This window comes from Mirounga angustirostris, unplaced genomic scaffold (assembly GCF_029215605.1).
Source record: "Mirounga angustirostris isolate CCGP_5_RB_7025 unplaced genomic scaffold, mMirAng1.0.hap1 SCAF_3, whole genome shotgun sequence".
Taxonomy (NCBI): Eukaryota; Metazoa; Chordata; class Mammalia; order Carnivora; family Phocidae; genus Mirounga; species Mirounga angustirostris.
Window position 1 is genome coordinate 68539942 of NW_026991711.1, and position 27221 is coordinate 68567162.

The window sequence follows — 27221 nt, forward strand, 5'->3', positions numbered from 1 at the left end:
TGTCTTCTTTTATATTCTGATAAACAGTGTGTACATATGTACAAAGTTTACAGCACTAATTAAAATCCAATTAAAAGCATACACACACGCACACACACAGAAAATCCAAATTTGAACAATTCTGTTTCTATAAGAAACCAGCTATAACTAGTTTCCACATTCAGATCATCTACCATATTACTACTAAAACTGGTAAAGATACATGGCATAATGGTCCACTGCTTTCTATGTAAAGTCTTCCAAATTCATAAAAAGTTAACCCAGAGCATATGCCACATATTCTCAACAATATCTTCTGTCTCCTTGAAGAAGTAGTTTAAGAATTTTTTACACCACATAAGCCCTGATCTCTCCTCTCAGTAACAGTTAATACAACCTGGCTTACTATATGGAAAGTACAAAGTCAAATATTTCACATTTCTATGTCTTTTCTGCTTGCTTTAACTCTTAGATTATTCTTAAATGAAGTTTCTTATGTCTATGAACCTGTACAAACTACCTAGCCATGAAGGGGCGAAAAGACCAAATTCTATTCTACTATTCTTTCTTCACCTGTTTGTTGTCCTTGTTTATCAATGTCGTAGGAAAAGAATTTAATGACATCAAAGGCTAAATTCTCATTCAGACTCAAAATAAAATGACTTTGTTTCCATTCATAAATTTTCTGTTTAAAAATAGTAAATCTAACCTTTCCTTAACAAGACCACAATAATCCTTTCCAATCTCGTCACCTTGTCACATGATGTAATTGTCCTCTTTATCAGTCTGGGGAAACCACATTTGAAAATTAAAAAAAAAAAAAATGCTGTAGTCTATTAAGTGTACCATAGCATCATGTCTTTAAAAAAAACCATATACATACAGTAATTAAAAAATACTTTATTGCTGGGGCGCCTATGTGGCTCAGTCGGTTCAGTGTCCCGACTCCTGATTTTGTCTCAGGTCATGAGATCGAGGCCCACGTTGTGGAGCCTGCTTAAGATTCTCTCTCTGCCCCTCCCCACCTGCTTGCTCACACGCGTGCACACTCTCTCTCAAAAAAAAAAAGTTCCGATGAAAAATAAAATTACCAAGACGTGATTCATTCAGAAAATTTTTTGATATGTCACTAAATACTTTTTGTTCCTGATAATTTGATCTTTTCAAAAAATACATATACTTTTTAGTTTCTTGTCAAGTGAGAACAAATTTTATTTTCAATACTCTATAATAACCTAAGATAATAATCTAAGATAATCACCACAGCGATTTAAGTCCTAAATACGTAAGAATCACTATAAAGAACAAACTTGCATGTGTCTATATCATATCCCTGATAGTGAAAAAAAATAAGTAAAAAAGAGATAGAAATGTGGTTATTATTACCTCAGTATCCTACCTATACTTTTGCTTGCTAATTCTCTACTAGAAAGACAAATGAATAATGGCTACTATATGTACAAATTCAAAAAAGCTGAAAATATTTTTTAAGCTGAGAATATTTTAATATTGTAATTCATTTTATACTATAAGACAATTAAGTTCACTAGATCAAAATTTGAGGTAGGAAAAAAAAAGATGTATAAGGGAACAAAAGAGGGAAAAAAAGCAACTCTTAATGACTTCTTAGCTAACCATCAAATAAAGCAAGGAACAAGAAAACAAGAGATCAAACAATGGACAAAGTACTGGGAATATACAATTGGAAGTGTGCTCGGACCATTCTAATCTTTTGCCTCTCACCCCTCAACTTCCGATAACGATAAAGAGGCAGTTCTACTTCTGCAGGCAAGAACTAAGAACAGGCAATTAACATAAGCTTTAGTGACAGGGAAATGTAAACACCTGAGATGTCTAAAAATATTTCTCTGGTCCTTTTTCTTTTAGCTCTAATTATAAGTATTTTCAAACAAACATATGTTGAGAGAACAGTGTAATGAAATCTAGCTAATCACCTAGCTCCAACAAATACCATTATTCTATCTTGGACCTTTTTTTCTTTTATTATCCAAATATTTCTTTCCCCAGTTCTAGAAAACATACTGACATGGTATAGTGTTATTTCTTTTTTGTTTTGTTTTTTTTGTTCCCCCCCACCCCCCCACCCCCAGAAAAAACGGCATCAAAAAAATTTAAGTATTCCCCTAAAAAACATCTGGCTTGGCAATACCAATTTAAGTAAGTGACCACCAGGAGGAGCTCAACTAGTGTATCTAATGGGCCATGGAGATAGTCATTCAGATGCACTTGAAGCAAAGGAAAAGGGAAGGCTAATTAATCACACACAGAATGCTTATGTCTGGGGTCTACACACTTCAAAAGCCATTAGGTCAATAATGAAAAAAACTCAACCCACTCAATCCAACCAATTTATATTCTGGCCAATAACCAAGATTCACAAAACTTGCAGAAATCGTTATTTAGAATTCCCTGACAATTTGGAGCCATTAAAATAGATTACACAATTTGTCCAGCTTCTGAAAGTTCACCCTCCAAAACAATTTCCTTACAAATCAAATACATTTTTCCAAATCATCATGTGTTTAGAATTATTTAAGGTCATAAGCCAGAAACAAAAACTGGCATTTACCAAGATACTGTTCTATAAAGTTTGTTACTTTTTCAAAGCACATCTTTTCATGATGTATTTTATATATTGACTCTATTTTTTATATACTACAGGAAACATGCTCCGTCAATAAACTTCAGGAAAATTAAATACGTGATTATACATGACTTTGTTTCTCACTTTTTTTCAAGAGACAGATTAACATCCTTTACATATTTGAAGGTGGGTGAAAGTGTAAAGTTAAGTAGCTACATAATTCCAGAGGCCAACATTAACACTGTGTTCTAGATTTGTTCCAGGAGGCACCATTCATGTGAATACATTCCATGTATTCATGAGTTTCTGATATACTTTTTGTTTCTGATAATTTCATCTTTTCAAAAAATACATATACTTTTTAGTTTCTTGTCAAGTGAGAACAAATTTTATTTTCAATACTCTATAATAACCTAAGATAATAATCTAAAATAATCACCACAGTGATTTAAGTCCTAAATACGTAAGAATCACTATAAAGAACAAACTTGCATGTGTCTATATCATATCCCTGATAGTGCAACTCAACAGAACTATGGGTGGAGAGAAAATAAAACTAAAATAAGCTTTTATCAGTGTACCTATCAGCTAAAATACATTTCTTCTGAAAATAGCTAAAAGATGGTGAATGGTAAATAAGCAAATTTGGAATGATATTGAAAGGGCTCACATCATCGCAATTCTTCCCCTTTTTTAGAAAAGGTTGATGTACATGAAATCTACCCCGGGACAGCAAGATAGACAACTGTCACCAAATTGCTACCATTCATACTTGCCTTCAACTTTAGAGTCGTGATATTAATTCATATCTACTTCTTGTATAAATCAATTTAATCTCCAAAAAGCTGTAACTTCCCTGAATAATGAGAAGTTCCATATGTTTTATCTAATTACATTTAGCTTATTTGTTAACACTAGAAACAAGCAGTGTATCTTGCTAACCAAAATAAGACCTATTTTAGTTCTTAGGCAGTTTGAAAGAAGCAAATGAATGAACAAACAAGATGAGAGTTAACCTTCCATATAATAATAAATAAGAATAATTTTAAATAAGGAGAAAGAAAATATATTATTTAATGATTAAAACAATACAAAATTTAAAAGTATGTACTACCTGCCAAAATTTTGCTTCTAGCTATCTTTAAAATGTTGGCTAATCCTTCTAACAACCAATTACGAAAAAGACTTACATTGGTAATATATGGTTCAATAGCTTGAGCTGTCCTCTTCAGTAAAGCCTTTGCCAAATCATATGCTTGCTTGTTTAAATTCTGAAAAACATAAACAGTATCTATATTACGTATCTCTAACTATGAAAAACAAAATATTACCTGTATTCCAAAAGCTACTCCTGAGTATATGAATGAGAAAACTGAACTCAATTAGAACAAAGGAGAAGGCAAAGCCACTTTTCTTCTTTTAAGACTAACTGGTCTACCTACATCATAAGATCCCTTCCAGGAAAGGATAATTACATTTTCTTCCTATCTCATTCACAGCATAAGGTAAACCATAGAAAAGACCAATAAATGTTTATTAGACAGAAGAGGAGACAGTCACTCTAAACCTAGTCCCGAAGTCAAATCAGTTCAGCTTAGTACAAATACAGGCTGTTTTACCCCAGGTCCAGAAGAACCAAAACATCCTAAGAGAATGAACTGGGTTCTAATGTGAACAAGAATGGAGGGCCCACAGGTGGGGAAAAACAAGAGTTTGGGGTAGGTATGGGACAGATTTACTCAAGCACATCTCAGAGCATAGATAAGGTCAACGATACAGTAAGAAACAACAAACAGTAAAATATGAAAAGAAAAAAGATATAAGAAAAAATATCTTAAGAAAATGTTTCTAAGAGATTCTGATGATGACAAAAACAATCAAGACCAAAGATCTAAAAGAGAATTGCTATTCCAATTTAAAAACATTACAGAAAACAGGTACACTGTAGATATCCTGGAACTCACATTTAGCATATTTTTAGATTTACCTGCATTGATGCTTCTATTGAATTATTTCATTTGTAATTGCTGTTTAGTATTTTACCATATAATATACTACAGCTTATTTTCTCATTCTCCTATTCACAGACATTAAACTGTATGTCTTATACATGCTTCTTTGGGCATACAAGAAATAATTTTCTGTAAATTCCACCTCTACCATTTTTCATATGGGCTTTTTTGTCCTTATTTATTTATTCTATAAATTTTACACACTAAAACTTTGTCAATTTTATGTATAACATATCTTAGTCTGTACTTGTCTTTTCAGAAGTTTATGGTATTTTAGAGATAGAGAAGTTTCTAGACTTAATGTAATCAAATATATCAATATTTTCCTATTTGGCTTGTGCTCGCTGTATCTTTCTTAAGAAATTCTCCTCCACAATGAGATTTAGATGTTGCTTTATATTTTCAAATAAAAATTTAAAGATTTGTTTTTCAGATTTAGAACTTTATTCTACCTGTAATTTATTTTTATGTATGGTGTAAAATAACATTATTTCCCATATGGATATTTGATTGTCCTAAAACAAGTCATTAAATAGTCTGTTATTCCCTGCAGTGACCTATAATATCCACACTCTCAAGTTTCTATATAACTATGGAGCCACTTGTAAATTCTCCATTACTTCTATATGTCCCTTTGTCTATTACTGCCTGATTATAGTCAAAGGGATATATGGAAACAGTCCCCACTTTCTATTCCTCTCCAAAAATGGTTAGCTATTATTGGCCATTTGCTCTTCAATGTGAATTTTAAAATCAGTTTGTCAAATCACCCACACATGTTCAGACTTTCTCTTTTGATTGGATTATCTATTCCTATGCAGAAATCTGGCATCATTATGATACTGAGTTTCCCATCCCATAAATATAACAAATCACGCAGCATATTTAAGTCTTTACACTTTTTTTGTCAAATATATGATTTAACATAAAGTTGCACATTTTTGTGAAATTTCTAAGCAGCTCAAGTCTTTGTTAAAGCTACAAATTTATTAAATTATACCAACAGCTTTTCATATATTGAACTTATATCTAGCAACCTTGCAAAATTTGCTTATTTGTTCTAGTGACTTATCTGTATACGGTTTTGTGTTTTCTGCAGTCATATTAACTGCAAATAATTTCAGTTTATTTCTTCTTTCTGATCCTTTTATCTTTTATCTCATTTTATTCCACTAACTTAAGACCTTTAATGCTAATTAGAATGGCAATGTTGCCTTTTCCCTGAGTAGAAGTGTTACTAAACTTAAAAAAAAAAAAGCTTCAGCATTTCACCATTAAGTACAGTATCATACATATCGTTATCATTTTATGGAAGTTCCTTTCTATTTCAAATCTGCTAAGAGGTTTTATCATAAATTATACTGAATTTTATCACATGGTCTTTTTCTACATCTATTGATATTTTTTCTTTGATCTGTTAAGTTACATAAATATCTTTGTCTATGGTAAACATTTTCTAATGTTAACCCATCCTTATAGTCCTAAAATAAAGCCAATTTGCTCATTATATTAGTTTATACCATTCCAAATGTTATTATTTCATGTTGAATTTATGTGATTATAACTTTAGATTAAATTAGCCTATGATTCTTCTTACTTGCTTAGTTTTGTCTAGTTTCCCTATGAAGATTATATTCCACTTATAAGGTGAACTGTGGAGCATTTCTTCCTTTTCTATAATTTGGAAAAGTTTGATTGATATAAAGATTGTAATGCTACTCAAATGATTAGTAGGTAATCTCCTGACTCAGTTTAAGTTCTTTTGTGGTAGGTTTGTGTTCTGCTGCTGTTGCTTCCATTTAGGTTGCTATTGTTGTTTGGGAGGAAGGGATTTTGTTCATTTTATGAATATGGTTTTTAAAACCAATTAGATTTCTTTTGCTGGTTAAACGTTATTCAAGATTTTTCTCTCAAGACAAATTTGGCAAGTTATATTTTCTAGGAATTTATTTTACCTAATTCCAAATATGTTACCATAAAATATTCTTCATGGGATTATCTTTTTATTTTTTTAATGGCTGCTGTTCCCATTTCATTCTAAAACTGTATATTGATACTGAGATCTCCTTTTTCCTGATTCAATTTGCCAAGGATTTGCTTATTTAATACATTTTTCAAATGGCCAGCTTTGAGGTTTTGTGAAATGTCACTATATTTTCTTTTTTTTAATTTTATTTTTTTGAGAGAGAGAGACAGAGAGAGAGAGAGAGCATGAGCCAGGGGAGGGACAAAGAAGCAGACTCCCTGCTGAGCAGGGAGCCCAATGCGGGACTCAATCCCAGGACTCCAAGATCATGACCTGAGCTGAAGGCACATGCTTAACCAACTGAGCCACCCAAGTACCCGTCACTATATTTTCTATTTCATTGATTTCTGTATTTCCGTCTTTTCTTCCTTACATACTCTGTATATTCTGATATTTTTATAACTTCTTGGACACTTAGCTAATAAAATTAGACTTAAAACACATTTTAAGTTGTATCCCACAAGTTTTAATATGTATCATTTTAATTCTCATTTCTAAATATTTTATAATCGCCATTATGACTTATTATTTTGATAAATTATGGTTGCTATAAACTTGTTTTTGTTTCAAATCCTCAATATGCTTTTTATAAACTACTGATCTACTTAATTTATAATCACTGGGAGAAGTGATTTAAAATGGCCCACCAAGTTGTGAGTGTTTTTTTTTCTCCTTATAATTCTTTCAATTTATAGTTTATATATTTCCAGCCTATGTACATTCAAGTTTGAATACTTTCCTGAAAACTAAGCCATTTGTCCTTCTACAAATTCCTTCTTTACCCAGTAAAGACGATTACATCTAATATCAATACAAGCCGCTTCAGTTTTCTTTCGGTTAAGTACATTCCTGGCAAGTCTTTTTTTCCATCCTTTTAAAAGCTCTCAACCTTTTTGTAACAGTATTTTGTTCTTATCTCTTATTGAACAGCTGGATTATTTTCAATCAAATCTGACAATCTGTTTTAAGTAGTAAATTTAGACCATTTATATTTATTGTAATTCCTTTTACTATAATCCTGAAAATTTTAATATGAATACTTCATTTCAAGTTAGAAGTTAATCAATAGCTCTATACTCCTGATCACCACCAAGATTAGATCACTCATTAACTCCATTAAGCCAGTCAATCTTATACATTATTTGCATCCAGTAGTTCAGGACCATTTTGTTAATCTCTTTAATTAATCATTATAATTATTACTGCTACTATTTTTTTATAGATCAGTTCTTATTTTTTTTGTTCACCATTATTTCTTCTTCCTTGCTTCTATTAATTCAAGTTCCATCATTCTACAGTACTCACATAGTAGTTCTTTCATGAAGAATCTTGACAAGTGAATAATGTCTTAATTTCACTCAAACTGGATAGGCAACCACATACATATACACACAAATGCACAATTATTTTTTCTTAGCATTTTGGAAATATAGTTCCATTATCTTCTGGCATCTATCCTTGCCACTGAGAAGTGAGCAATCAGTTTAATCATTATTCCTTGGTGAGAGCTATGCCTTTTCCTTCTGGGTGCTTTACAGATTATCTCTGGTTTGGTGTTCTACAACTTCTCCAGGATGTTCCTGGACTGGGATTTATTTTTATTTATTCCTCTCACGACACTTATGCTACTTAAACCATAAATCCATGCTTTTCAACAGTTCTGGAATATATTAAGCAAATTCCTATTTAAACATTTCTTCTCCACTTTCTACTTTGTGTTCTGAAATCACTACTAAATATACTGGTCCTTTTCATTCTATATTTCATGTCTCAGTATCTTTTATGTTTACTTTATCTCACTTTATCTGTGTAATTTCCTCTGATCTGTGTCCCAGTTCTCTAAATATCTTTTATAATCCTATAGGGATCTTAATTTCAATGACCATTTCTCATTTTTACCTTTTTCCTAAACTTCTCCTTTCATATATCTAGCTATCATGTTTTTAACTCTTATTTTTATGTCTTTGATCCCTTTAAGCACATGTTATCTTAAATTCTTTTAAGAGTATTTATTATTTTTATCTAATGTATTATCTGAATTTTTAAGTCTATTTGCAGTATCTGATTTTCAGCACTGATGGACTATTTTAAGAGTCTGGAAATATTAAATTATGAGGTCATTTCCATTGAAGCACTACTTGTGTGAATGTCATATACCTATAAAACTTAGATTATACCTGGCCAAAAAGGTCTTCAGTTTGCACAGATCTTTATACTGGTGTCTGGTCCCTCTCTTTAACCTCTCTCTTTTCTCTCTTTCACAGAAGAACCATTATTTCCAGCTGTTTACTGGAGAGTTAATCATTTTCAAGGAACATGACACACAAACATACATCTTGATTAACATCACCCAGGGAAGAAACACTGTCATCAACATATCCTTTGTCTACAAATTAGTAAAGACTTCCCTTTTAATTTCACCCCTCCTCTCCACCTACACTACTGCTGTCTTTCACTTAAGGCTCTAACTGGTTTTAGCATCTCCTGATATATAAAGTTATGTGATAGCTTCTAAGTAGCTATCACTCCTGAAACATATCCTATACAAAACTGAGTTATTACAGATATTTTATCATATAAACTACATCTTTTAATTTAATTAGTAACTATAAGTGTACCATGTTTCATTAAACATTAAACATGACTAATATTAAATATTAATTAAAACAGATCCTCCAAAACTAAGGCTGAAGCAGGAAAAATTATACTCAGAACATAAGCACAAACTCTTGACCTTAATATTAACGGGCCTTAGACATATTTCAGTATATATTGCTACTTACCTTATGGGCAGGTACCAGATTTACCAAAACTGTATCCAAAAGCTCCTGAGATACTGTATCGCCTTCACAAATAATAGAACTCATGAGGTCTACCATGTGCATGTGAACTTTCTGATTGTGACCATTGCTGAAATTCAAAATAGATATTTTATTTAAAGTGTACAGGATTTACTCATAACATGGTGTTGACAAACACTACTTTATAAAACATGATATTAAAATATGAATTAAATCAAATTCCATATATTCATTTAAAGTTTCCCTCTCTCCCAAATCTTACGGCGGTATCAAAAATATATTTTTAAACTACATTTCCTGGATTACTTTTCCCTAATTTTAACCAGTCTCACAATCAGAAGTAATTAAATCAAATGTCATCTTTAGTTTTACCTCAAGTTCAGAAAATCAAATTGCTTTGAAGTTAATTCTAATAGATATTAAAGAATACACCAAAAAACTCAACTATTTACATGAATCAGAGTAATATTTAAATAAAAGATAAAAGTATAATCCAAAAAATATTTTTATATTGGCTATAGATTGCCTTATGCCACTCTTGTATATACCTTACAATACAAAACTGATTTAGTTCTATTCATTTTTAAAACATCTCTAAAAAATAATGTTAATGAGTTCTTAAGTTACAACTCTTAGCCTTCCAAATATTCATCATAACAAACATAGTTTATACATATTCAACTATAAGTTCTAAATTCTTTGTATTAAAAAAAAAGTTACATGCCTAATAAAATAAACTTACTTTATAACTGAAAATAATGTTCTGTATAATTGGGTAAAAATTTCATTGCTATCTTCCAACTCAAAGCATATGTTATATGACTTGACCCAAGCAATGTTCTAAAAATAAGAAGCAAAAAAAAAGAAAGGTAAATACTTTAATTAGTAAAAACATACAAGCACAAAAACCAATTTAAAATGTCACCATAAGATATATTGCTTACCTCAAGTAAGTAAAAATACCTATTGAATTGTGGGCTTTTTGTATCCTCTAGCCCCTTCAACTGCCTTGTTATAAACATAAATATATCCTTCAAAAAAGAGAGACAAAGTATTATTTAGATTATGAATGCTAAATGAAAATATTCACTAACTTCCTAAAGCTAATTCAGCACTCATGTGTATCCACCATGATAAATTTAAAAACCAGGGGGAAAACTGTATTTGGCTGGAACTTCTTAAAAGAACCTTATCATATAAAACCTTCTCATATGAAAACACTAAATATCTTATTACCCTTCACAGGAAAATAGTAAATAGTTTACCATGATCTTAGAGAATGAAACACTTCATCTTAAAGCAAGTTAAAAAACTAGAACTGGAAACTAGTAAACCAAAATTTATCCCATTATCAGTATAACAAAGGTTTTATCTATGATGTTACTAGTATTAGTATTACATACTAATAACAAAGGTTATACGAATAATGTAACTGAGAGCTAATTAGGTTTGCTGGAATAGCACTACATAGGTAATTATACAGCAAAAACACAGTATAGGAAACTTAGAATTCCAAAATAAATCACCAAGTGAAAAGACAATAGATCACAGAAACTTAGAAATTTTAAAAAGACCTGCAGAAGTTAACTTTCAAGCTTCCTACCTAATCATTAAAGTTACTTGTTTTTTCCCACCATTTCTCAATCTATTTCCATCTGTTGGCTTTTGATTTTTTACTACATCTTCCTTTTGTACCTGGATAGAGATAGGTTCAATGTCCCTTAAGGCAATTTTTATGGAGAGGATGTTCTTAAAATTTTGGAAAAGGGTAATTATAAAAGCTAATTCTGCAAAGGAATCATGCTAATCAATAAATATAAATAATATTAAATAAATAAAAAGAAAAAAGAAAAAATGTTTTCCTTATAAGTAAAATGATAAACAAGAATATTTTTAAAAGAGAAAAATATGCAGTTAATGAGTAGCTTTTCAAAAAAATACTATGGAAATTATATCCTTCAAAAATGGTCACTTTGACAGTAGTACTGTACAAAATACATCTTTTGTGAATAAATCCTCCTAGTGTGACTAAAAGAAAACCAAGTGCCACAATGACTACCTAGAGACAGACAACAGTCACTCATTTATAACCTTTCCAACAATCACTGACCTACCCATGAAGCCAAGTGTATAAAAAGTTTTCTGATAATGATAAATTTACAGTGGAAATATGAGCAAAGTGTCACAGTTTTCTATTACTGCCACTGCAAAGAAAAATACAAATTTTATGCTAATCAATAGTGAAAAAGAAAAGACGCATTTAAAGAAGACCAAAAATTCTGACCAGAATAAGTAAGATACTGTAAACTTTTCAGCTATGGAATAATCCCAAAATACTCTAATTTAATCACAGCTCAATATTCTTCTTATAAACTGTCCTGTTATAAATAGAACAGATGTGTAGGTATTCTTTTAGGAGGGCTTTTTATTACCCCAAAGTCCTGAGATAAGTCAATGATTATGCAAACTGAGAAACACACGAGAGGCAGAAGAAACCTGTAGCAGCACTCTTAAATAATTAGACCTTCCTCTTCATGAGAATGACAACAAGACATTAGTAAGGAAGAGCCCCACAGGCCATTTCCAAATTAGAGGTTTATAATTAGAAAGCAAAATATATACCTGGGTACACAACTCCACAGCTCAGTTCATGTTATCTACTTAAACCTCTGACCATTCTTAAGTTCTACATTTCAATTCTACCTTCAAGTGACAAATACTGTCACTATCCTGAGATTCTCTACCAATTAAAATATTAAACAATCATGCCCAAACCAGTTTGGGCATTCCACGCTAGAATTTTGGCAGACTTGATCAAATGAGCAGGTTCCTCACTCCCAATTATCAGGAATCATATCAGGACTCTTTTTCACCACTGTAAACCCAGTTCCTAACACATAGTTAACATCAATACCTGTTAAATGAAATAAACCTGAATTGCTATCATTTTCTCCACACTGGTATTAATAATCTTCCTATAGACTCATTCTCTAACCCACAATTTCCACAATTATCTCTTTTTTTTAAAAGATTTTATTTGAGAGAAAGTGAGAGAGAGAGAGAGAGCACAAGCGAGGGGGAGGGGCAGAGAGAGAGGGAGAGGGAGAAGCTGATTCCCCGCTGAGCAAGGAGCTGGACACTGGGCTAGATCCCAGGACCCAGGGATCATGACCTGAGCTGAAGGCAGACACTTAGCTGACTTGAGCCACCCTGGACCCCCCACAATTATCTTTTATTACTACTGGTTTTTCTAGTTTTCTAACCTATTTTATTCAATATTTTTTGTACAGCTCTAGTAATTTCACACTTTCAAGCAGCTGAATTAATCATGCTATTCCCCTTTTTTCATCTTTTAAAGATTTTCCATTCATATGGCTTTACTTACAACTACTTTAACCAAGTACTAGGTGTCTTTTCTACCTTTTCATTAAAATTTTGTTCACTGTATTTTCTTCCAAACAATTCATATCACACACACATTAGGATTCATATAGTATAAATTCAGGCTTATACTACATACTATGTTTTACATAATGAATATGGTCTTCAGTATAGATGTTCAAAAGGGAAAAGGAAGTATCCCCCCCCCACCAAGTGTTTCTGAAATAGAACTAATGATAATATAATATAAAAAGTATAGAATACACTGCACTAATCTACTTCTTATCCTAAAGATCAAAAATTGTTTTACAAAAGTAAGTACTAAATGAGGAGTGGGGGAGTTCTTAAAAAAAAAAAAAAAAAAGTTGTTTAACAAAAGATTGCTGCAGTCAATGTCAAAGAATACCAAGAAATTATCTAAATACTTTAAGTCCCATTTTAGTTAGAAAGATAAATGAAAGTATTTCTTGGAAGTTCTTTAAATCAGTACTTGCCTTTAGTTTATCAGGGGATGTGTAAGGAGCTTCAGGAGCATAAATCCTGAAAATATCAGCAAGGCAGCAGGCTACCAGTAAGCGAACATCTTTGTCAGGATGCTTGAGGAAAAAATCTGAAGCAAGATGTAAAGCTAGGTTTAAATAAAGCTCCTTTTCTTCTTCAGAGTCCTGGTCCATATCCATGAAAGTTTTCACAACCATCTATTCAAAATCAAAATAATGAAATAATGAAATCCTTCATGCAAAAATAGTCATTTGAAAGAACAACCATATTAATTGCAAAGATTAACTTCCAAATAAATAATACACAGTACTTTCATTTTTCCCTTGAAAGTATCTGAGAGAGCAAGATCCTTCTAAAACTACAAAAAAAATAATTTTTCTTTAAAAGACTAAAATACTTTTCATGTACCCATCATACCTGCTAACCAGATAAAAAGTTTAAAACTAGCCTTGAATGGAGTTTCTGGTCTCACTTTTACAAATGGACTACAAGGATTATGTCCTTCTTAAAAAGAGCAACCCCTTTTTATAATATACCTACTCCTTTTATTATACTTCTAAAGAAAAAACCTAGGAAAAGAAGAAAACTATTTTTCCATGTGACCCATAAACCACTCCAGATACACGGATTTATACATTCAGCTAAAAAAGAATAAACAGATTTAAGGATGATGAAGATGTATTCCTAAACGTTAAAAAGCTACCACAAAGTGACTACCATAGCATCCAACAAAATATTTCTTGTGCCACAGTAAAAGAGAACATGACATGGACATTTTATTAGTAGGACTCAATGGCACGTATGGAGTAAGCAGAAAGAACCTATAGGAAATGGTTCCTTTTGCAAAAACATTTACATAAAAGTAGTAGGACAGAAATAAAAATGGTGAGGAATGGTACTAGTTGAATTCTATAAAGAGCTTTTTCTAATTTCAGTATTAGTTGTCACAATGAACCCTGAGTCATACTATTCTTACCTCAAATGAGACTTTTAATTGCCTAACTTGACAGGAACACACATTTAAATAAAACTCTAATGGAAAGGTGACCATCTGGCATCCACTAGGTGGTGCTGCAAATACTAATCAACAAATAGGACTGGCCACCAACTATCAGTATCTATGACTTGGTCCTTGAAAAATACAAGGATTTCTACTCTGCTACAGAGTTAGATTTCTGAGTAATAAGTTCTCCAATGCCTTGCTGGGGAACAGTGTTCCTCACAGGGCAGACCCTCAGTTCTACTATACCAGATGCCAGAACCAACTGTAAACTAATCCTTCCAGTCTGGCACTATAGTTAGTTTAAGGGTACAAGGTCCAGGACTACTCTCCTAACTTTTAAATTTTAGTCTCTTAAGATATATGTTTGATGGCTTAGGCATATCATGAAAAGAGGCAAAGGAGAAAAAAAAAAAAGACCTACATGCAGGAAACCATTTCTTTTTCTAGACTCTGTTCACAAAAGAGAGGTTCAGTATATTTTGAATAGAATATTATAGGAAACTCTAGAAATTATATAATAAATAATGACACCTTATATATTAACAAACTTTTAATTTATAAAACCTACTCCTGTAATTGTACATATCAAAAATTACTGTCAGCCCACATTAAATCCTTTTTATATTTCTCTAAGAAGGTTGCTAAAAATAGTGGGTAAGTGTAAATTAGGAAAATAAATGAAAAAAACTATATTAACTAGATTACTGCTGGGCATAAATGTCTAAAAAATAATGAAAACATATTACAAACACTAAATGTGAACACTGTGGAAATCATTCCACCAAAACTAACAACAAAGTTTACGCAAGGGCTAGATAATAAGAATTCCTCAAAACTGTCTACAACTCAAATGGTGTTATTAAACTCAACTGCTCATGTATAAGTCATCTATTAAAGAAGATGTCTGAGGAAATAACATCTCTAAAAGACAGGAAATGCTAATCAACTTATAAGTATAGCTTCTGCGTTTAACAGTTTCGTAGCAAACAACAGAGATGTTTACCTATCATTGCTAAAATATAAACTAATCTGAGGAAATAAAGTATTCACTTCTCTAAAAATTCAACAAGGTCAAGAGAATTTGATACAGAGAAAATGAAAAGTGTCACATACAAAGGATTTGTAGCTTCACTATTTTTAACAAAATATACACAACTTCCTAACTAGCACATATCAGTAATTTTAATCTGCTCAAAGATGTCTTTTCCTTTGAATAAAAAAAATCTGATATCTGACATTCTAATACTATATGCACAAAACTAAGACTTTATATGAAATTTATGAGTATTAGAGTCCTTTTCTTCTAATAAAAATAAACCATGCAGCAACAGCTATAAAACAGTACTTTGCTTTAAGGCTCCGGGGTCTTCAATGATTAATTAATGCAGGTTTTCCAGTCTTGAAATAGAGACAAATAATAATGTATCAAGCAACATAAATGTCTAGGTAGATATAATTTAGAAGGGGAAAAATGCTCAAAAATAAAGAACATCTCAACTAACTGATAAATCAGCTTAGCATTCTGCTTGGCCACTCTGCTCCTTTAACCATTTTACAATCACAGGGACTATCACTGCCCTGAAGAAAAGGTAAAATATTGTTCAAACACATATAAAGAGATTCTAGCCATACAGAGACCACCTCATCTATGGAAGGTCACCATTAATCTTGATTCATTGCTGCGTATCAGAAGCAGAGAGAAAAGCTGAAAGTAAAGCTCTTTAACCTACTCCAAAATAACTTGCAAGTAAAATACAGCCTGAGTGCTCAGCACAAAGACTTAAAACTTCCTTTCTTAGATTAAAATGATTGTTTTTGTAAAATCAATGAGATATAGAACAAAGGAGAACTTTATACAGACAAAATGAATATAAGAGTACTACAGATTTATTCTTTATACCCAAGTATAGGAGGCCCTAGAAAATCTAAGCTTCACCTTTCCAGTTGTTCTCCCATTAACAGTAGCTAAGGAAACCCTCCAGTTTTGTATGTACTTCTGCTCTCCTCGATCCTTTCCCTGCCATTTTTAGCTTTCATTTGCTTTTTTAAGGTGCCCTAACAAAATACAGCCCTATGTGATTTCCACAGGTAACCCCCCACCCAGATGTCCCAAAACATAACACAATTCTACTCACCTTTAACCGTCTCACCATCTCCTCTTTAGATATTTTGTCTGAGATTTCTTTGACACCAGGAGGATAAGTAATTTTTCCATCATTGGTTCTTGTCTTTGAGTGAGCCATGATGGAAATATTTTTACCCCTAAAACAAGAAAACTGTTAGAAGCAAACAAAAAAATAGGCATAAACAAAATTAATAATAAACATGAAAAGTAACTGTCCCCCCAACCAAATAATTTATAACTACTTCCTAATTTATAGTTATTCACTTATTTAATTAATGAAAAACATTTTATTAAGCATTTCCCCAATTTTTTTCAATTGTATTTTCACTTCCATTTCTACTAATGGTAAGTTGGGTTATTTGCACTAACCCTCCAACTACAAAAACTATAAATAATAGAAAAAAAATCCAAAATAAGCTTATTTGTTAAAGCACCACAAATTACTTGTCCCAAATAAAAGAGAATACAGGAATCCAGAGAGATAAACAGAGCACTGAACATTATATCCATTTATACCCTGAGGACATTTGCCAACCCTGACAAATCTAGAATTCAGTTCTGGCGGTCTTATGAGGCAAGGGGGACAGAGGTAACTCTTAACCTGGCAAGACAGAACATCAAATAAGAGACCTTCCTGACATCAGTGCACAATACTACTCTGTCTCCAAAAAGATAACACCCACAAAGATAAGCCAGAAATCAACGTGCACCCATGCCCCCATCAACAGCCACAGGAAACAGCAGAGAAAGTTGCCTTGGTACTAAGCAGAGCAACATAATAACAGATTCAGCTAATTAGTTTTTGCCATGGGCCTGCACACTGGCTATGGTTCACATTACCTAAATTGTCCAGAGCACCTCAACACATAAATGCAGTGACCCGTGACTGGTAGTACCACAAAGCACCAAATATAAGTAAAATTCTACACCTCAGAGAATCCCCACCATGAGGTTTCTAGGACAATGACCATTATCAAGTCAAAAATAATCAAGCACCTAAGGACACATGACACTGTATGCAAAAATCTGCAGAAATACCAGGCACCAAGACAGGACACACAAAGACTTCACATATTACAATTCTCAAACAGATTACAAAACTACTATTTTATTGTTTTAAAGAAATAAAAGTCTAAAATAACTCAAGAAATAATTATAGAGAGCAAAGTAGAACAAAAAGTCAAACTTCTAAAACAAAAATGTAAAAACTGAAATTAAAAACTCCGTGGACAAGTTTATTAGCAGATTAGAAAAAGCTAGTAGAACTAGTGAACTGGAAGAGAAATCAAAAGGATATAAAGAAGAAGAAAGGACAAAGAAGTTTAACTTATGATTCATGGGAGTACCAAAAGACAAATGAAAGCACAGGCCCCTATCTGAGTAGAACAGCATAAAATTCAAGAAGCCAAACAGAATTAAACTCAATACGAAGAACTGTAGAAAACAAACAAAACATTAAAGCAGTCATATTACTTTGAAAGGAACAGTATTTATAAACTAGTAAGTCAGCACAATATAAGCCAGAAGACAGCAAAATGTCATCCTCAATGTGGGAAAAGAATACAATTGCAAAGCTAAAGTTTACATCCAAGGAATATAATTTTCAAGAATAGGATGAAAATACAGACAAATTAGCCAAACAAAAGTTGGAAGCTATAAGTAAATATATATAGCACTTCCAACATTGTTTAGCACATACTATGCACTTTACACTACACATATATGATATACATGATCAGGTTAAAAAACTTAGATTTTAAAATTTCACTATAAACAGCTTACAAAAAACATAAAGAAAATATATGGATATGAGATGCTGAAAGTAAAAGGATGAGAAAATATACCATGCAGACACTAAACAATCCAATTACAAAATGGGCAAAAGACATGAACAGACATTTGAAGAGGAAATTCAAATGGCAAATAAGCATATGAAAAAATGTTCAACACCATTAATCATTAGGAAAACGCAAATCAAAACCACAATGAGATCTCATATACTATTAGAATGGCTAAAATAGAAAATAGCAATAACATCAAATATAGATAAGGATGTGAAGAAACTGAATCTAGACACTGCTGGTGGCAATGTAGACTAGTACAACCATAGTTGAAAATAATCTGGCAGTTCCTCATAAAACTGAACATGCACTTACCATACAAATCAGCAACTGCACTCTTGGGAATTCTTCCCAAGAAATGAAAGCCTGTGTTCATGCAAATCTGTACAAGAATATTTGTAAGAGCTTTATTCATATACCCCACAACCAGAAGCAATCCAAAGCCCTTCAATGAATGAATGGTTAAACAAACTCTGATAGATCCACACAATGAAATACTACTCAGCAATAAAAAAACTGACTTACTGATACATTCAATAAATTACTGCCATTATGCTTATTGAAATAGCCAATCTCAAAAGGCTACATGCTATATGGTTTCATTAATGTAACATTCTTAAAATGACAAAACTATAAACATGGAGAACAGATTAGTGGTTGCTAGGGTACAAAGATGAGACTAAGAGATAGCATTACGGAATTCCTTTATAATTCTGTATCTTGACTGTGATGGTAATGACATGAATCTATACACAAGATCAAACTATACAGAACTACACAGAGACAGAGAGAAAGAGAAAAATACTGTGCAAAAACTTGAGAAAACTGAGTAAAATCAAAATCAGTAATCTAATTAACATTATACCAATGTCAATTTCCTTACTTGATATTGTACTTCAGTTACAAAATATGTCACCACTGGCAGAAGATGAGTGAAGGGTTACTGAATTCTATGTACTATTTTTGCAAATTTAAACCTATAATTCTTTCAAAATAAAAAGGTTTAAAAGCAAACCAATCAACTGTATTCCTATGGATAGCAAATAGGAAGTTTAAAAATACAATTTACATAGAAGAGCATAAATTAATCTAACAAAAGATGTACTTTTACAGAGAAAATCATAAAGCTTTATTGACAGAAATCAAAGAAAACCTAAATAAATAAGGAGATATCATAGACTGGATTGGAAGTTTCAAATACTATAAAGATAGCAAATCTTGCCAGTGATTATGTAGTCAATACAATCCCAATCAAGCCCAGGTTTTGATGTTGAAACATGGCAAATTTTTAAAAAACTGATATGTAAATAAATTCAAAAGGCCAAAGTAGCAAGATACTTGAAGAAAACCACTGTAAATGGATTTGTTCTCAAATATTAAAACCCATATAAAGCTAAAGTAATTTAGATGATGTAGTACTTACTGGTGCAGGGAAAAAAAAAAAAAAAGAAAGGATTAATGGGAAATATTAGACTAGAAACAGACCCTTCATGTTTTATACATGAAATTTAATATATGAAAACAGCAGCAGGGCATATCAGTAAGAAAAGATCAGAGAGAACAAAACAAAAAGTTCCAAATATTGCCTAATATTTTAATAATATTAAGTCTTCCAATCCATGAACACTGGATATCTTTCCATTTATTTGTCTTATTTCTTTCACCAACATATTGCAGTTTTCAGTATACAAGTCTTTTACTCCCTCGGTAAAGTTTATTGTGAAGTAACTTTTTTCTTTTTGATACTATTGTGAAGAAATTCTTTTGTTAATCTCCTTTTCGGATAGCTCACTGGTAGTATATAAAAACAGTAACATCTAGGTGACCCATTGAGACAGAGCCATCAGAAGGGAAGTGAAAACAAACTTCTTTTTTCATGGGGTTATTCTATAGTTACTGTCTTCCTGAACTTTGTTTTTCTAAAAAAGAGAGCTGTGAATAAAGACTTTCACAGAATTTATTAGTTCTACAAATTTTTTGTAGGGTCTTTAAGGGCTTTCTACATACAAGATCATGTCATCTGTGAACAGGGAATTTTACTTCTTCCTTTCCAATTTGGATTCCTTTTATTTCTTGCCTTTACTTTATTGCCTAAATGCTCTGGGTAGGACTTCAGTACCATGTTGAATAGAAGTGGCAAGAGTGGGTATCCTTGTCTTGTTCTTGATCTTAGAAGGAAACTTCCTATTTTCACCACTGAGAAATGCAAATCAAGAACAAGATATCACTTCATTCCTGTAAGAAAGGCCATTATCAAAAAAACAAAAGCTAACAAATGTTGACAAAGATGTGAAGAACAAAGAATTCTTGTACACTCTTGGTGAGATTGTAAAATGATGCAGCCACTATGGAAAGCAGTATGAAGGTTCCTGAAAAAAATTAAATATAGAACTACCATATGATCCAGCAATCCTGATCCTGGGTAGAGACCCCCCCAAAATTGGAAATCAATAACTCTAAGAGGTATCTGCACCCTTTTTTACTGCAGTATTACTCAAAATAGTCAAAATATGGAAAGAACCCAAATGCTCATCAATAGATAAATGGATAAAGAAAAAAAGGTTTATACATACAATAGAACATTATTCAGGCTTAAAAAGGAAGAAAAGCCTACCATTTGCAACAATATGGATGGACCTGGAAGACGTTATGCTGAGTGAATTAAGTCAGTCACAGAAGGGCAAATACTGTCTGATTCCATTTATAGGAGATATCTAAAATAGTCAAACTTGGGGCACCTGGATGGCTCAGTCGTTAAGCATCTGCCTTTGGCTTGGGTCATGATCCCAGAGTCACAGGATTGAGCCCTGCTCACAGCGGGAAGCCTCTTCTCCCTCTCCCACTCCCCCTGTTTGTGTTCCCTCTCTCGCTGTCTCTGTCAAATAAATAAATAAAATCTTAAAAAAAAAAAAAGTCAAACTTACAGATACAGAAAATAAAATAGTGTTTGCCAGGAGATGAGAGGGAAAAATGGAGTTGTTATTCCACGGGTGTAGTTACAGTTAGAAAATATGATTAAATTCTAGAGATGTTCTATACAACATAGCACCTACAGTTAATACAGTGTTGTACACTTACGAATTTGTTAAGAGGGTAGATTTCATGTTAAGTGTGTTCTTACAAAAAAAAAAAAGCAAAGAGACACAAGGAAACATTTAGAAGTAATAACTGTGTTTATCTCAGCTGTGTGGTAATGGTATTATAGGTGTTGTATATAATATGCATGCATTTTTTTCTCTGTATCAGTTACAGTTCAATAAATCCATTTTATTTTTTTAAAGATTTTATTTATTTGACAAAGAGACAGAAAGAGAGCATGAGCCAGGGGGAGGGGGCAAAGGGAGAGGGAGAAGCAGGCTCCCTGCCAAGCAGGGAGCCTGATATGGGGTTCGATCCCTGAGCCTGAGGCAGAAGCTTAACAGACTGAGCCACCTAGGCACCCCAATAAATCCATTTTAAAGAAAGAAAAGATTGGGGCGCCTGGGTGGCTCACTAGGTTAAGCATCCGCCTTCGGCTCAGGTCGTGATCTTGGGGTCCCAGGATGGGCCCTCCTGCATTGGGCTCCCTGCTCAGAGGGGAGTCTGCTTCTCCATCTTCCTCTCCTTCTGTGATCTCTCTCATTCTCACTCTCTCTCAAATAAATAAATAAAATCTTAAAAAAAAAAAATAGAAGATTTTCAAGTACCCTCTGGGAAATAAAATGCTTTGCCCCATCTGCTGGGAAAAAAGAAGGGGGGGGGAAGGAGGAGGAAAAATAATGATGCTGATGCTGCTGCTGCTGCTGCTGCTGATGATGATGATGGTGGCGGCCAGTGGGCAGTTAGATTTCCAGAGAGATGTCTGAGCTAGGGACAGATTTGGGAATCCTCAATGACAGTTAAAACCAGGGGCACAGATGAGAGCATTCAGGAAGTCTTGTAAGGTGAGAAGAGATAAGAGAAGACACGTCTTTAAGAAACAGACAAAAAAGAGCTTGCAAAGCCATCTGAAAATGATCAAAGAGGTAGGGAGAAGATGCAGAAAAGCCGTATCAGAAAGTAGGGGGGTACACCAAGTTTCAATTCAAGACAGGGAGTAGCCAACAGTACTGGACTCTGCAGAGAGCTCAAGATGAAAAAACTAAAAAGAATCCACTGTAGGATTTTTTTTTTTAAGATTTATTTATTTGACAGCGAGAGAGGGAACACAAGCAGGGGGAGTGGGAGACGGAGAAGCAGGCTTCCCGCTGAGTAGGGAGCCCGATGCAGGGCTGGATCCCAGGACCCTGGGATCATGACCTGAGCCGAAGGCAGACGCTTAATGACTGAGCCATCCAGGCACCCGAATCCATTGAAGGATTAACTGTAATTATGGTGATGACTGCACATCTCAGTAAATTTGCCTAAAAATCACTGAATTGTACACTTGAAATAGGTAAAATTTATTAATTTTATGCTACATAAATTATAGCTCAATAAAGTTTTTTAAAGTTTTTTAAATTTTTTCAAGTTCTGAGACACTCTAATACCCGCCCCCGCCCCCCCCCCCCCGCCAAAATAACATCATACCTATACCTCACACCTTACACAAAATGAATTCCAGGTATTCGTGACCTAAATATAAAAGCAAAATACAAAAAATTTTAGAATATAATGCAGGAGAACAATTACATGACCTCAGGTTAGGAAAAGCAAGAACGAAAGTCATAGCTGTGTTCCTTCAACCAAAGAAGATATTTAACAAAAGCCCAGAACAAATCATTTCAGGGGAAGTTAAATAAATGTGACAGGATTCCCAGTTTTCCACAGAACATGGAATGTAACAAAGTCTCTCTGCCTTTCCTTGACAGAAGTAAAAGCTGATGCTGACCATTCCTAACAAGAGATACACAATTGTAACCAGAAACTGCAACTAAACTAATGTAGACATGGTGCCTTTGTAAACTCATCCACATAGTCAAAAAATTTGTCATAGTCAAAAATTTGTCAAGTGCTTGTTACTTGCATAACTCTTTAGCAGTGACTACAGGGCAAAATGAGTAAGACGGATCTCAAAAATCTATTCAAAAAAGTCCCCCTAAATAATTAAATCACAATAAATTCTAAAATTATCCTAACAGAAATAACAAGCTTAGAAAATATAAAACTGAAAGAAAGCCCACTTCTGTAAGTGAATGGGAGTGAACTTGGTAATAATATACAGAACAAAAAAAGGACCAAGAAAAGAGTTCAGAATGTGTTACTAATCTAGAGAAGAAAGTTCAGAATTTGTTACTTAGGATCTAGAAGTGTGACTGAAGGAAAAAGTGGAAGGAAGTAAAGGGAGCTAAGGAGGAAAAGATAAGAGCCAACAAAGGGGCAGGTCTACTCAGTATGCACTTCAGTTTTATAAACAACAGTAGTAGAAGCAGATTTGAAATATCTCTGTGAATATATATAAGCTGTTTCTTCAGCATAAGACATATTTACTGGCCCTTGTCTACCAAACAAACTCTATGTACCTTAAATTCTCACTCAAGTCTATAAGTCTATGTTTAAACTTTCCCTGACTTCTCCAAGCAGAGCAAGTCTCCTCCCCCTACAGCTAAAAACTTTGAACACATCATAATTAGCATTTATCACATCATATTTAGTGAACATATTCTATGTCCGTTACTCTTACTAGGGCTGTAAGCTCTGTAAGCCAAGGATAGTGTATCATTTTTATGTTAGCATCTATTACAGAGCCTAGCACAAAGCAGGTACTCTGGAAATCCCTGCTGAATGAATGACCAGAACTATTCTAAGAAATGGTGGCTACAACAGGCAATACAAACCAGAGAGAGGCAAAATCAAATACAGTAAAACCAATCAGGAAACTGCTACAAAATTCCAGGTCAGAAGGGGGAGCTGACTGCAGGCAATCATGGGAAAATAAGAAAATGGATTCAAAGACTTATGAATGATTTTAAGGAAGAAGTAAAAAAAAAAATAAGAGAAGTAGAAGATGATTACAAGATTCAAAGCCTTTGTTCCTTGAAAGTCAATTACTTAAATATTTACTGGGAATTTACTTAGTGCAATATACTATGCTAGACACTAGGAATGCAATAATAAGCAAAATATATAAAATCTCTGCCCTCATCATAATGGAGAAAGAGAAAAACCATCGAGAGATTAAGTCTTGGGAAAAAAATCTGGTCTAGAAGGCAACTAAAAATGTAGATCTGAAGTTTTAGAGAAAAACCAAGGCCAGAAAATATTTTAGGACCATGTACAGCTCATGTTTTATGAATTTACAAGATCAGTTAAGAAAATGTGTAGGATTAGCTAAGACACCAAGACTGAACCTTGAGTAAATATCTATACTGATACGGGGAGGGGACAGGAAGAAAAAGAGAAGAGAGTCAGAAAAGGTAAAAAAGCAAAAAATAATTTTTTTTAAGCCTAGAGAAAAATGTTTGAAGATGAAGGGGTGGCATACAGTGCTCAATATTTCAGAAATACATACTACTGAAACATACAAAATGACCTCAGCAAATACTCCCTTGGACCTGGCAAGGTGATCTTTAAGAAAGAAATTTTCTGAGAATAATAGGAATAAACACCAAACTGGTGTAAGAAAGAGAAAAAGGTGTAAAGAAGAGGGAAAGGTGTAAAGAAAGAGAAAAAAGGTGTAAAGAGGGAAAGGGAGCAATGCTGAGGAAGAGGAGAAGGGTATAGGAAATAAATAGGATCTTCAATTGTTATCAGAAATAAAAATAAGAGATAGTGATATATAGCTGCTCCTCTTAGGTTTAAGACTGTCAAAGAAATTACCTGACAATTTATTTCATCTCTGTGGAATTACAATTACTCACATTTAAGGTAGGGTGGATACACTGAAAATGAGAAAATAACAACTGTACTTAAAAAATAACTTATATAAAACTGACCAGTGTCAGAATACATTTTATATACTATATACACTATAGAACAAAGGACAAATTCCTTTCTCCATTTAAAATGTACACACTTTTAATTTCACCAATTTATAGCAAAACCATGATAATCCAGAATTTCCCTGTTTTAAGGGTAATGTGAAATGAATACTTTCAGAAAACAGTTAATTTCATTGTACGCAATGTGTTGTTATATTTACATTTTTATGTCCGGTATGAACAATAAGTAAAACACAAGAAAATATTCTAATACTAAACAGCTTGTACAATCTTTCAGTAAGTTCAAATAAAATGATTATTAATTAAAGGAAACATATCGGTATTTTTACAAATCATACTGACAGTTCTAGGAACAAAAATCAATGATATCATCATTCTTCATTCTGATGTTGTCAGATGTAAATAAATGTTAAGATGAAATAAGACTGAAGCAAAAATATTTAAAGATCCTTTCAGTGAATGGGAAAGAAGAGCAAGGTTAAGAGTAATAGGAATAATCATTTTTTAATTGATCTGAGAAGAGATAAAGACAGGTATCTGCCATTTTCATGATGAATTTGCTTAAAAATCCAGTATGTGACAAGTTCAGGGTCACAAATCAAATCAAACCACTACTAGAATCCCTAATTTGCCAAGTTTATTAAAAACTATTTTTCTTCCTGGGACTTCACTCAGGTAAAGGTGGAATTAGAAGGAAAAAAGGTTTGTAAAGAGTCTGGAAACTGCAAAAGGCAGTCTTCCCACAACCGGTACCTTTTATAACCAGCAGATGGTGCCCTCCATAAAGACAACCCTTCCAGTACATAGTCATTACAAAGTAGAAGAAGTTAGGCTTATTCTTAGGCCAGGGACAATTAAAAAGCTATTGTGAGTGTTTTCTAAGAGAATAAAAGATAAATAAATTATGTTAACTTTCCCTAAGTATATATCCTTAAGGCCATGTTTACCTATTTTCCAACTATTCAAACAAAAAGCTGGTTTTTTCCATATACAATGTTACCACTAAGGCACCATGTAACTTGAATTAATCTTTTTTAAATTCAAATTAAGTGTATTTAGTAGTTATCCTTATGAGTTCTGATTAAGCAAAGTAATTTTAAATGGTTTAGGAAGTCCTTTCAGAAAACAAACTCATTTTCATATTTTTGGCAATGTTTATTTATAAAAGGCTAAATGTATTTCTTGCCTACATTCTTTTTTTTTTTTTTTAAGATTTTTCTTTCTTTTTATTTATTTATTTGAGAGAGAGAATGAGATAGAGCATGAGAGGGGGGAGGGTCAGAGGGAGAAGCAGACTTCCTGCCGAGCAGGGAGCCCGATGCGGGACTCGATCCCGGGACTCCAGAATCATGACCTGAGCCGAAGGCAGTCGCTTAACCAACTGAGCCACCCAGGCGTCCCTTGCCTACATTCTTTTTAAGGATCATCAATCTTACAGAAGGGAGTAAAGTTAAACTTAACTGGTTCAAACAGAAAAAGAGCCCCAGGCCCTAAAACATCTCAACTAGTACCAGTTTCTAACTAACAGTACAGAAAGTATTGTTAAATCTTTTTAAAATAGTATTTTTTATATTAATAATGATGGTATCTCTCATTTATTGAATGATTGGTATTTCTCTAGTCAGTCATCAGCTCAATGTCCTATTCAGTGGGGGAATAAAATTATGTATTCTTCTATGCACATCAAACCTCATGCTATACATATTCTTGCACAACCCCCTATTCTTAAACTTGCCTCCATTTCACTGAGAAAATAGAAGCTCTAACAAACAGAAACTTCCCTCAGTCTCCCATCACTAATCTACTGGCCTACCTACTGCATTTATACCCATTCTCTCATTCCCTCCTGTTATTAGAAAGTATGTTAGCCTTATATCAAAAACTAATCCCTTCACAGGTACACAAAACCCACAAAGACTGACCTCACTAGTTGTCTCCTCTTTCCTCTGCATAAGCATCCTCAGTGTCCCTTCCCTTAGCACCCAATATACTCTGTTCTTGAGGGGAAGGAATACTATAGCACACCTGCTTAGACTACAAATACCCCT

General features: G+C 33.1%; 1 protein-coding gene across 11 annotated transcripts in view; it reads right to left on the minus strand.

Annotated features, from left to right (window-relative positions):
• The window catches only part of PDS5B (PDS5 cohesin associated factor B), a 201093-nt gene that overhangs the window by 114347 nt on the left and 59525 nt on the right, over positions 1-27221 (minus strand). For 10 of the 11 annotated variants that reach the window (XR_010410041.1, XM_064586217.1, XM_064586223.1 and 7 more), the window contains 6 exons: positions 16444-16570; positions 13299-13502; positions 10368-10454; positions 10166-10263; positions 9406-9532; positions 3775-3855 (listed from right to left, as the gene is read on the minus strand). Coding sequence is in view for 10 of the 11 variants with exons in the window: in XM_064586217.1 (XP_064442287.1) it covers positions 3775-3855; positions 9406-9532; positions 10166-10263; positions 10368-10454; positions 13299-13502; positions 16444-16551 (705 nt within the window). In the remaining variant the exon portion in view is untranslated. Of the gene's footprint in view, positions 1-3774; positions 3856-9405; positions 9533-10165; positions 10264-10367; positions 10455-13298; positions 13503-16443; positions 16585-27221 lie in introns of all 11 variants that reach the window. The other variant, XM_064586219.1, reaches the window with a different exon arrangement.